At 43.5% G+C, this 12,499-nt stretch overlaps 1 protein-coding gene across 10 annotated transcripts in view; it reads right to left on the reverse strand.

Annotated features, from left to right (window-relative positions):
* Positions 1-2,122, reverse strand: part of CMTM4 (CKLF like MARVEL transmembrane domain containing 4) — a 39,453-nt gene extending 37,331 nt beyond the window's left edge. For all 10 annotated transcript variants that reach the window (XR_013938547.1, XR_013938548.1, XR_013938549.1 and 7 more), the window contains exon 1: positions 1,496-2,122. Coding sequence is in view for 1 of the 10 variants with exons in the window: in XM_080552864.1 (XP_080408990.1) it covers positions 1,496-1,681 (186 nt within the window). In the remaining 9 variants the exon portion in view is untranslated. The remainder of the gene's footprint in view (positions 1-1,495) is intronic.
* Positions 2,123-12,499: the final 10,377 nt, after the last annotated feature.

The following is a 12,499-nucleotide window of genomic DNA, read 5'->3' on the forward strand; positions in this document are numbered from 1 at the left end:
AGGACTATAGACTCATCACCACAACCCTCCATAAACTTGTGCTCACTGCTGAACCTAGTACACTTTGACTATATCTTACATGAAATCTGTACTTGCAAGCTTTGTCTTACAATACCTAGTAGTGGTTTTAAACAATGAAGTAATACACACGAAATATTTAAAAGTTGGTGGGTTTTTGGTGTAGTTTTCCTTTTTAACATTATTGTCCTCAAAGAACTTACTCATATTAAAGGAAAACAATTTGTAGCATCTCTGTAAGAAACTACTTAAAAATCTATTTCAGACTTACTGCCATTTTCATAACTGCTCTAAAACACCCTTAAAAGTGCATTTGCTAATTTCAAAGACGTTAGTAACAACGCAACTTTCAAGTCTGATCAGATGAAGACATGCATCCAGCATCATCAACAGTAAAACCTCAGGAGTTATTACACATGAAATTATTACGGTGCTCTGAGCTTCACAAGGACTTCAAACTGAGCAGTGTAGCTGTTCAGACTATCTGGACAAATACAGCATATGTTTTCTTTGAGAATGAAAAATGTTTTCAGGGATTTTTTGGGAGCGTGCATGTTTGGGGAAGGGTTGTGTTTTAAGGTTTCTTCCCACTTTGTGCAACTAACAGAACTTCAGGTGTGCATTTGGGGGGTTGTTTGTTTGCGTTTTAAGGTTTCTTTCCACTTTGTGCAACCAACAGAATTTCAGCCTGCTAAAAGCAAATGTAATGAACGCGCAAGCGAAGTCTCGCAGGCACCCCAGCTAACCGGCATGGCCAAGGCGCAGCTGCAGCTCCGCACCTCCTGGGAGCGTCAGGCACCCTCCGCTGACCGCAGGGCCCCCACCTGAGGAACACGGGGCCCCCACTGCGCACCTGGCCCCGCTCTGCAACCCCAATCCTTGTCCTCCCCCTCCAGCCCGGGCACACCGCTGCCGCTCAGCAGCTCGCAGGTGGGGCACAGCGGGCTGGGTTGGGTTGGGTTGAGTTGCGTTGGGTTGTTTCGTGTTGTTTTAGACAAGCGCACAGCCCCAAGAGGTGTTTCTTTGATAGCCCTGCGATCCGAGGACACGCGGCGGGACCCAGCAGGCGTGCTGGGTGGGGTTTTAACTCAACCAGCCCAGTCTCGGGGTACCTACGGACCCTAAGGCCGCCCCGTCCCTCAGGCCGCCGAGCACGGAGCCGCGGTGACCGCTCGGGCTCAGCCCCTGAGGCGCCCCGGACTCTGCTCCGCACGCTGAGGAAACCCCGGCGGCTGCCGGTACCTCAAAGGCTCCTCCGCCACCCTCAGCCCGGGGCGAGGCTCTCTCTCACCCAGCGCCCCGCCGGCTGAGGGGGCACCGGGTTGAGGGGTCGTGGGGACGGGACCCCCCTGCCCCCGCCGAGCCGCGGCTCCCGCCCGCGGCGGCCCTGAAATGGAGGCCGTTGGGCGGCCGCCAGGCGCAGGTACGCACCTCGCCGCCGGGCGGGGAAGGGAGCTCGGGGCGGCCCGGTACCTACCACCTCAGCCAGCTTGATCCTGCCGAAGGTGCCCCGCAGGTAGTCCAGGTCGCAGCGGAGGCCGCCCAGCCCTCGGCGCTGGCTGACGGGCTCGGTGGTGGGCTGGTAGGGACTGCTGGCCCCCGAGATCATGGAAGTGCTGGACGCCTCGCCATCGAAGCCCTCCAAATCCTCGCCGTTCCTCATGGTGCCGGTGCCGCCGCGGTGCCGAGGGAGCGGGCTGCGAGCTCCAGCCGGCGCCTAGCGGAGCGCCGGCTGCATGGCAGAGCAGGGCAGGGCCGGGCCGGCCGGGGGGCTCCGTCAGGCGGAAAGGCGCGGGGAGAGCGGGGGCCACATGGTGCCGTGCCCCGGCCCGGCCTCAGCCCCGAGGAGGAGGAGGATGAGGAGGAGCGGGAGCGCCCCGCCGCCGGGGGGCGCCCTCACCCCGCTGAGGGGAGGGAGAAGCCGCCGTGCCCGGGGCCGCGCCACCCGGCCCGGAGCCGCCCTCAGCCCGCTCGGCGGCGCGGCCGCCCCGCGGCTCCGCTGCTCCCCTGGTCCCGGTGCCGGTCCCGGCAGGGCAGCTCCGGCCGGGGACGCTGCTGCCGCCGCCGCCGCTCCGCCCCCTGCGCTCAGCGGAAAGGGCGGGGAGAGCCCGCCCCGCCCCGCGCTGCCCGCCCCTAGCCGGCCCGCCCGGCCCCGGCCCCGGCCCCGGCACCTGCCCCGGGGCCCCGCTTGCCTCCCCTCGGCCGCCGGGGCCGGGGCCCGGCCGAGGAACGAGGGCGGTCTGCTCCTTCCCTCGTCCCGCCCGCACGGCCCCCGGGCAAGTTTTGCTTCTAATGACCGATGGGTCAGCGTAAAAACAACTTCACACACGGGTGAAAATGAGTCGTACTGTGTTCCAACTGTTCAACTATCTTGTCTTTCCCTCAATCCCCAATAAAAGTTTCAGTCTCTGACTTCTAAAACATTGAAAGCCGTGTATCTATGCTTTTGTGTTATTCAGTGCAGTTCTTGTGTTGGCAGAGAAGAATGACACTGTTTGTCCTTGGCACGTGCACGAGTGAAAGGCATGTGGAGATTACAACTGTTGCTGCCTGGTGCTTTTGGCACTTCAGCAGGCAGTAGCAGGCTCGCATTGCAGGAGTTTTGGCTTTGGGGTTCTTGAAAATGCACTGATGTTGACGCTAACAATGAAAAATGTCAATAATAGTAGCAGCTTACATTGTATTTTTAACACAAGAGTTCATCCTTTGAGATATATAAAGCTGTCCGCGCTCCTCTGAACTACCCTTTCAGGCTGTTATGATACCGTACCTGCATCAGTTCAAATAGTGAAAACCCTTATGGTATTCTTCCATGAGTGTTAGAAACATTTTAACGTGTTGTTTTTAAGTTTTCCACATCAAGAGCTGGTTTTGAGAAGCCCTAAATCACTTTTGGATAGACACTTCTCTTGAAAGCATAAATAGGGAGAAATGTGCAACAGAACCTGACAAATACAGGTGCAGCAAATGCGAATGTGGAAGGGTTTTGTGTTGTTTTTTTTTCCCCCTCAACATACAGACCCCAGTGCACCAGCAATGGAGCTGAGAAGTCAAGGAGCTCAGTATTGTATCCTGCGATCTGTCGCATTTATCAGCCAGATTGTTGCTCTCACTCTTAGTGACAATCCCCATTCCTTTCTCTCTTTTCTCATTTTCTTTTATACGATTTTCACATATATTTTTCTAGCATCTTTTCTAGCATCTTCCTTTTTTTTTTAAAACTATTACAGTATTTCTGTTTTCCAAGAACACTGTGGATTATCACCCTTGCACCTCTTTTCTTCCAGTTATCTTCATGTTCTGCTTTGTTTTCAGTTCTCTTGAAGCCTCCTTCATCATCCTTCTTGTAGAGGGTTCTGTCTAGTACCACACTTTTTTAATTTCAAGAGGTTTTTCTTCTCTTCTTTGGCCTATGTATTAACAGACCCTAAGAAGCAGGGCCGAAGACAGAACCAGAGAGCACACCAGAAACCCTGGATGGAGAAAGAGTTGATTGTTTTTTGGTCTACCTTTATCAGGCATGGCTTGGTTAACTGGAGACGTATTGCCAGCATGCAGCCAGGTATTTCCATAGCTTCTCTGGTACACCCTGCGGCTGGAAGGGGCTGATATTCCCAAACAAGATGAAGAGTTAGCAAACACGCTTAAGAAAAGAAAAACATTGCCCTTTAGTGAAGGACAAATAGCAGGAAAAGAAAACATGAGCAAGGCCTGGAAAAGGATGAAAACCTCCGTTCCTTGGGTCACCCAAAACTAGCCTAACCATACAAAGTTATAAAGGGAAAATCCTGTCAGCGATGGACTAATAGGTTTTTACAGTCTCTTTTCTCAGTTCTTGTATAATTCTGGGGAAACAAAAGGTCTCACAAGGCTCCTTTTCTTGCAGGAAATATCATGACAAGGTGGTTGTCAGTTAGAGCTTTCATAGATTCTTTTTAACCTTACCACAGCACAGCTGTTTCACAAACACAGCCTTTCCACATTTACCTACAGAGACACATAGCATTTGTTTTGAGGAGCTCCTGTGGTGGTTCTAAAAGGCCATTTGTGAGCAAAGGAATTAAAATATTTTTGAAACATCCAGCAAACATTATTTTGATTAATCTTTTTGGGTTCCAACCAGAAGAGCAGTATGTTGAAGGAGAATCAAGAGGTGGTATTGCAGAAGGCAACTGAAGGTCAAGGGGAGAGATGCTTGAGTGATTTAGGGAAAAAAGCTAGGTGATAAGAGATCTCAATTCCGTGTTTTAGCTTAGCCACTGCATCCTGTGCAGCCTTCAGCAGACTGAGTTTCCTATAAAATGGAAGACACAATGCCTAAATATATTTAAGATCATGAGAATGCTGCAGAGTATGGGAACACTGAAAACGCTCTTTTCTTTGGGGAGTTAATTGCTTACACAGCGAAAGCACATTAAGTGTTCTCTCTGCTCCAAGTATCTCAAGTGCTATTTGAACAATTGTGAGGCATGTTTTCAGAACCATGTTGACAGTGTCACTGACCGCAGTTTCACAGGCATTCCAGGCTGCGTCTTGGGGCAGCAGGAAGCAGGCACTGCCAGCCACAGCCACGGTGCCCCTTTCGGCACCACGAGCCATACAGCGAGCTTCCCCCTTGCTCTAATGGCATGGAGCCAATACCAAGCCATACTGGGGGATTTTCTGGCATCCTCCTGGACGGGTGGGTGGGCTGGACAGACTTGGCAAGGGCTTGTGAGGTTTCTGCCAACATTTAACAAAGGAATCCTTTACACACATTCTTGCCTGATACGGCACCTTTTCAGTCTGCTCTGTAGCACTTTAAAGAAAAAAAAAAGTCTACATTTGATATGTAAATAAAAGTATTGATCCAGTAAAAAGGTCATTGCATTCATCCAAGGCAAATCGCACTGCTTTCAGATAACTCTCTGAAAGTTTTTCCAAGTTCATGAGCTTTTCAAGAAAACCTTGCTATTTCACTGCATGGATGCATACCAAGAGTAGGAAAACGGGGAACCACATCAGTGATCAGCACTCAAGACACTACCATAATACCAAGCTAATAATCAGATCATTGTATTTATCAGAGAAGACTTCACATCCTGCTAAAACCAGACTAAATAGTGGAAACAATCAAGAAACAAGACAGGAGTAAACCTAACTATGCTATTCACAGCTGCTGTAATTAACACAGATCTGTGTTTTTACAGAATACTTAAGCCAGCTTGAACAGAATCAGGAATTCCTCATCAGAAACAATCTCTAGGGCTGTGGTGATATACTATATCCAACTGGTAATTTACATGTAAAAAACTGTCAAAAGATCATCTTAAATATTATCACTGATCAGACTGAACAAAGTGCCTTATCTCAACTTCCATCTCAGCTATTCAAACAACTTTTAATAAACTTCAGCCTTCAATAAACAGCCTTTAATAAACTTCTTGTGTGTTCATTTCATTAAATGCATTTAAATTCCATTTTCAAGATTAAAGTGTGCAACTCTGTTGCAACTGAATACATCAGCTTAAAACCAGATTTTTAACAGTTGCATTTGTGTAGTTTTAACAAACAAGGTATTTTAACGCTGATACATAAAATTTGTAGATTTGAATGGTGTGTATTGTGAGGAAAATTTAGTTAAAAGTGTGAAAGGAATTCAAATCCTAACAGGGAAGTTACATCTGTGCAAGTACCTGAAAAGAGCAGAGAGGTTCTTTAAGAAAATGCTCCAGTATTTCCACATGACCTACCAAGGGGAAGGAGCACTGGTACGCTGCCAAATTCCAAGAGAGCTGAGCGGTGATTAAGAGTTTAACTCTGGCATCAAGAGAAGAGCATTCTTCCTTGAATTTCTCAATGTAAAAATTCTGAAGCTCTCTCAACTGTTCAGTTAAAAAAAAAAAAGCTTAAAAAAATCTAATAAAGAACTTTCTTTAGAAAAATGTCAGTTAGGTTTAAGTGCCTTAGTTTGGCACATTCTCTGTTTTCACGGACAATGTGGCGTGAACACATTGATTCTGTAGCCATTGGCAGCATGGGAAGCAGGCAAATAATTTTGCTGAGTCAAAGTTAGGAATTAATGCAACACACAACAAGAATAAGGTGCAAGTTCTGAGATGGCCTTTTAAAAGAAGGACAACTGGATGCAACAGTGGGGAGTCATGTAGTCAGTCATCTCTAACTGTAGGGGATGACTACTGCTGAACAGCACGAGGATTCCTACTATAGCACATCCAAGCAGCACTGCGCAAGCTCCCAGGCTAAGACCACTCAGCAGAAAGTGACCCCAGGAGCAATAACGAGAACCAAATTCCTTAGCTAGCCTTACAGCCCCTGCATGTTTGTTCGTGTTTCGTGGCTCTAAGTCACCACAGGACCTGTCCCAGGGAGCTGCATGGGGTTGGCTTCACCTCTCTTAAGGGGAAAGGTGAAAATGTTGCTCCTGGAATTTCACCACCATCAGTAAACAGAATTTCTCCTTCAAAAACGAATAACACAATTAAGGCACTACTGGCAATAAAAATTAGAGACTTACTTTGCAGACTGATGAATATCATCTCATATGCCATGAACAATGAGCCATTCACAGAGTACCCCTCTTTTTCTCCAGGATTAGAGATTGACATGTCCTTCTACAGTGTCTGTCTACTGGTCCTGTTTTTCTCCCCTGCCTTTATCACTGATGAAGCTGTCACTGACTCTTTTCAATTCCAAAAGCTTTTGTGGAGTTGAGCAACCTGCAAGTGCCAGAGAGGGGTTACCTTGCAGCCACATCTGGGATGAAGGGCAGCAGACATTCTACATGAGAGGTGAAATTAATTTATGTAAAAAAACAGAAGCAAAGCCTCATATTCTTAAGAAAAGTGCCAGTGGACTTTTAATGGTGCTGGGAACCAGCCAAGGCCGTGGGTTACATTTCTTTTGAAAAAATCCAGTATAATGAAGCACACTGAAAAATATGCAGAGAGACTAACAGTAATGTTTATTTTATTCATGGCACTACATTTATTCAGGGAACAGAGAAGGGAAAAAAAAAAAAGCCCTGAACTGAGAAAAAAAAGGGTAGTCTTCTTCCAATAATACTATAAAAACACACAAGCCTAGAACAGAAGGTCAGAAAACAGTAGTTCCTTCTGACTGCGTGGGTATGGTTGTGCTGCCCCCGTGATATCTAGTATTTTTACAGCAAGAGATGGAGCATGTAGGATACAGCAGGCCTTTGGATGGAAAGAGCTCATTTTTATTTTTTGAGGAGGTGGGAAGCTGAAGGGGAGGAAGAAAAATTGTATAAACCATGTTTTATAAGCAAAGTTTTAAAGGTCCCTTAGCAGATTGAAAAAAAAAAAAGATGAAGTACACTCACTACATTCTTTCTTTCCATGGATGAAATGGGCCAGCGAAAACAACTGACCTCAACTGTTTTAATACTGTTTGCTGTTACGTAACCCAACCACGCCGCCTCCTCCGCCTCTGGTGGAGAATTGCAAATGTTTAAAAAGTTCATTTTTGGTTTTCCTTCCAAATTGTTTTACCTGCAGTTACTGCTTACACCAGCTAACATGACAACAGTTCAAAGTATGTGTGTATATATATTTGTTGTTGTAGGTGTTTGTTTTTTTTTAAACACTACTCAATTCCTACTCACAACAAAATTTTATATTCAGCAACTTTGACTCTTTCCTTGCAGGGAAAAGAGCTTCTTTCTTTCTTTAGTTATATGGGTCTTCTACATACAAAGGAAAAGTTTAATAAAAAAAAACAGGAAAAATAACTTTAAGTCTTCCATCACTGGCTATAAACTCAAGACAGGCATATGGCCCCAAATCTCCCAAGCTGTATGAAGCGGAACTAATAAATCCTGATTCCCTGCAGACTTAAGTCTTCTCTTCCTACCTTCCCCACCTCACTCCTCCCACTGAGCCCAATGACCCACCACCCTCCCGAGGGTCCCCTTTCACACACAGTAGGCTTAGCTCCTATTTATGTCCCCAAACTACTGCTTAAATAATAAAAAAAAAAAAACAAGTGCTGTGTCAGGTTCCATGTGTGCAGCGACAGATTTTCATTTGGCCTGTCTGCCTATCAACTAGTCAAACTTACAATCCTAAGCAGAGGAAATCTTTGGATCTATCGTCTCCACCAAGCCACACAATTTTCACACAATTGGCATTATCTCAGTTTTCTCTGAGTTCTTTCTTGAGTGTTACTGAAGTTGGATTTAAGTTCTTTTTAAGGAGGGGGTAGAAAAGGCCAGAGCATGAAGGCAAAAGCAGAGGAAACTGTGGTAAAAATAAAATACTTTAAATATGACAGCATTCCCCTAATAGTTGTGCTCTACTTCTGTTCAGCTAAAAGGCAACTTGGGGAGATTTTGACAGGCTAAATTTGAAATATTTCAGATCCTGCCACTTTCACTGGCAACTTCCCAGCCCAACAAAATAGTATTGCAAGGTATTGCTTAATTTAAAAATCAAAATATCCCAATACAGCTAGTTAAACAGTTGCTAATTATAGCTGCCTTCTGGCAATCCAGTATTTTTCTGGGTCATGTGTGCTTCTCCCAGGAAAATACACCCATGTGTAACAACTCAGGCTTATAACATACACAAGTTCCAGTATTAATTCAGTAACTAATTCTCTTACATGTATCAAAGACTAATTATCACTTGTTTCTTTCCAAATCAGCCCATTACAAAAGGACCTAAAATTATTATCAAAAGGTATTGTCAGCTGACAGCTGTCAAATATTTGGTATTCGAGTCACACAGTGAGATTACAGCACCAACAAGAAACGCCCGTATCACTCCTCACTGACCTCCACACCTAAGCTAGGTAAATCCAGTTCTGGGTTTGGCCAGCAGTACCAAGGGCTCACCCTGGCTTCTTACCTTTGTTTTAGATTTTAGAGATTTTCTGTGCAGTGACAGCTCCTTAATAAAATGGAAGTTTTTCCTACTTATCCCTCTCTGCACACAGGCGTGGTAGCTCAGTCTTTCAGAGCAACTGAAGATTTGTAACACCTTCACTTTCTAATACTCTCCAAAGCACAGTCAGTCATGAAGCAATCCTTCATGGGTAATCACTTGATTCCTCTGGAAAAGAGAGGTTTTAAATCACTGAGTACTATCAAGTCACTATCCAGGTAAAACAGCTTTCATTAACCAGCCACAGCAAGCAATATTTATCTCCACCTCTATCCTACCCCTGAAGACATGACCAATAGGTTATTTTAAACTTGAGTGCAACATCCCAGCCTGCTTTACGACCAAAATCTGTGGTCAGTCCTGTGTTTAGATACAGACTTTAATTACAGGGACTCAGCCTAGGCATACATTACCCTCCCATAACACATGCCCACCATTCCTATTTGCTGTTGGACAATGTTGTGACTTCACCCCCTTGCAGGACAGTCAAACGGCTGGTGTCGGACCAAAAACTTGGCTGGGCAGAAAATGGCAGCATAAGGCAAGACAAAAATTGCAGCCAGTCCCCTGGGGCAACCCATGTCAGAGATTTAGAATTGCATGTTTCCTTGTCTTGAGAGCTACAACACTTTACTGACCATTCTTGCAAAGGTTCATGCAAGACTATTCCCAGCACCTTTTAGTTGCAATCACCTCTCTGGCATAGTTTGAAGGATTTATATTTATTTTTTAAGAGTTTGGCAAGTCTGAGACAAGGATACCATTTTTACATGATCATAAAGCTACACTGAGTGCTACCTACAAACAAGTACCAACAGTTTAAGTGAAAATTCACAGTGAAAAAAAAATTACTCTTTTTGAAGGTAGCTTGTGCTTATTCAGTCAGCTTGTGCAACCTAATTCAGCTCTCTTGTGCATGACCAGATGCACACTGTTTTCTTTTAGGGCTGGACATTGCTATTAAAGCTTTTGTTCTGAAAGAAAGGAACCAGAGTGTCTTAATTAAGACAACTCAAAAATAGAAAGAAAAAAGTTTAATCCATAAGAAAATTCTTAGAACTGCATGAAACTGCTTTTGTTTGGGAAAATTTCACCAATTTGTTCTTTGAAAGATACCTGGCCTACACAATTTGCCATAGAAGAATTAAGGGAACAGGGCAAGAAAAGGACAGAGCATCTTAAAATGGCACATGAAGCAGCATTACCTACAGGCACTGATCTCAAGTCTGCCACCGTTTGGATTTGGAACATTTCATCTACAGAAAACCTTAGTGAAGTATAATTATAATCAATTCTTAAGGAGAGGGGAGTCAAAGATCTTTTTCTTCAAATAAAAAGTTACAACTAACAATGTTGATTCTGCCACATAGAAAGTCTGCAAACAAAGGCAATGCAGAAAATTGCTTCCCTCATTTAGAACATTCTCTTCAGACCTCTTTCAGGTACATAATTGTTAGTGTGGTTTAAATATAACCCCACCACTAACCCCAAGTCTGTAACTATGAATACCAGAACACAAACCAAAGCATCAACATAACCATTTCAGAGGGCAACAGTACCACTTATCAGCCTATACTGACAATTCAAATTTTTTACATCAGTCATTTCTAAACAATGTTCTATGCTCAGCACTATGCTCTTCGGTGCACTGCTGTATTTGGCAAAAGAAACACCTAATGTGCTAATACAACTACCTACTGCTTCTTTTAAGACAGATTAAAGCAGAATTAGATGTCCTATACTTAAGGACCCACATGATTCTGAAGCATTGTAGCACCACATTACCTCTTGAAAAGCATTTAATTTGAGAAAATTAAACTTTTTTGGGTGGTGAGGAGTGGTTAAGTATTTTAATTCCAAGTGTTATAAAGGCATTGATGTACCTATGCAAGTCAGTGCTTGCTTCAGCCCACTTTTCCAGAGAAAAGAAAGCATACTAGACCAGATTCTGCCCTCACCTACACTACTGCAACTCCCATTACATGGAATGGCTGTTTGTAAACCACAATAACATTTGACTGCAGAAATCTCAGATATTTCTGAAATCAGAGCCATGTGGTGTCCCAAAGCATTTGTTCAGACTGTTGACTTTCTTAATTATTTGTGTTTACGTTATCTTCTCCATAAAATCTGAGTGGATCAGAGAAGAAATAATTCATTATTATCAAGGCTGTACCAGAACTGGCTGGAAGTTTTACATCAATGCTTCTTTGAAGGGGAAACCGAATTCCACGCAAAGTGTGTTTTTGTAATTAAACTGCCTCTATCTTCTGAATATACTATTTGTTTTAATTAAAAATACTGAGTAACAAGCAAGTTCTGCTTTTGGTACTAAATAGTAAGTTAAGACGTTTCATGTAGTTCTACAGCACTGATCCAGGCAACTAGAATTTTTTAGGTTGTAACATTCTCATCATCTATAGTCCTTCCCTTGTATGTATTTGAACTACAAAGACTAAAGAAATGTTGATTTTATTCTAACAAAAGGTTCTTACTTCAGAACAATATACCCTGACAAAATCCTGCCACGGCTGAAAAGCCAGAAGGGTTAACACCACCATCTGGAAGAGTAGAGTCAGTGAAAGATTCATCTTGTAAAAGCAGCTTATACCCTCCAGCAAAACGTTTTTCACACCAAAATAAAAACCATGTTATCCCATTTTTCTGTTTTAAATTTGGAGGGATTTTCTTAAAAAAAAAAAAAAAGGTACAGATGAACAACAGCAAATTACACATAACAGTTACAAGGGTGTTCTTTCATTTCTAGAAAATATTCATTTAGTTCCCCCACCAAATACATTTCTCATCATACATTCAAAGAATAATTTCTAAATCTTACCTTGAATGCTGTACATTTTAAAAGGACTTAATTATTTACTGTACACATTGATGAACTCATTTAAACATGAAGCATTATGGTAATTCTACAGTTAAAATCATTTCATGGCCCTATAAGGAAGGATTCACTTGTACAGAAACTATGTATTTTAAAAACTTAGTTGATTTCTATTTCAGAAGCAAGATGACTCAGGAAACATTAATGAACTAGAAATTCACTCTATGCCAGGGAATATACAGGCATCCAGTTAAAGTAACAAAGAAGTAAACAAGAAGAATCCCAGTTAAATCAATCTTCTCTTTCTTTAATTAGTAGGACAAACTCATTACACCAACCGAAGAGAGAAAACTTAGTTTTGCTATTAGCAGTGAAGACGTTTGCACTATTCAATCAACTTACTCGTTAAGTTTCTGATAGCCTGAATTTTAATCCTTCAAATTTAGGGCCGATGCTCTGCTTGGGTATGGTATTGCAACAAATATATTAGACAGTATACATCTTAACCTGGGAAAACATACAACTATTTCTCTAGTCTCACAAAATAGATTACTTGTACCAAAACCAGTTCTGCAGACGTAACCGTTTATGTGTAAGCTATTAGCTAGTCTGCCTCTCTCTACAAACCTAGCTAGACTAACTTGGCTTTACTTGCACAAGGTGAGCAAACCTCTAAACTCTAGAAAGGAGTCGCATTAGCAAAGGCTGCTACAAGACCTCCCAAGGAGGAAGCTGTAAC

The sequence above is a fragment of the Anser brachyrhynchus genome (genome assembly GCF_964034855.1).
Source record: "Anser brachyrhynchus genome assembly, chromosome: 12".
NCBI lineage: Eukaryota > Metazoa > Chordata > Aves > Anseriformes > Anatidae > Anser > Anser brachyrhynchus.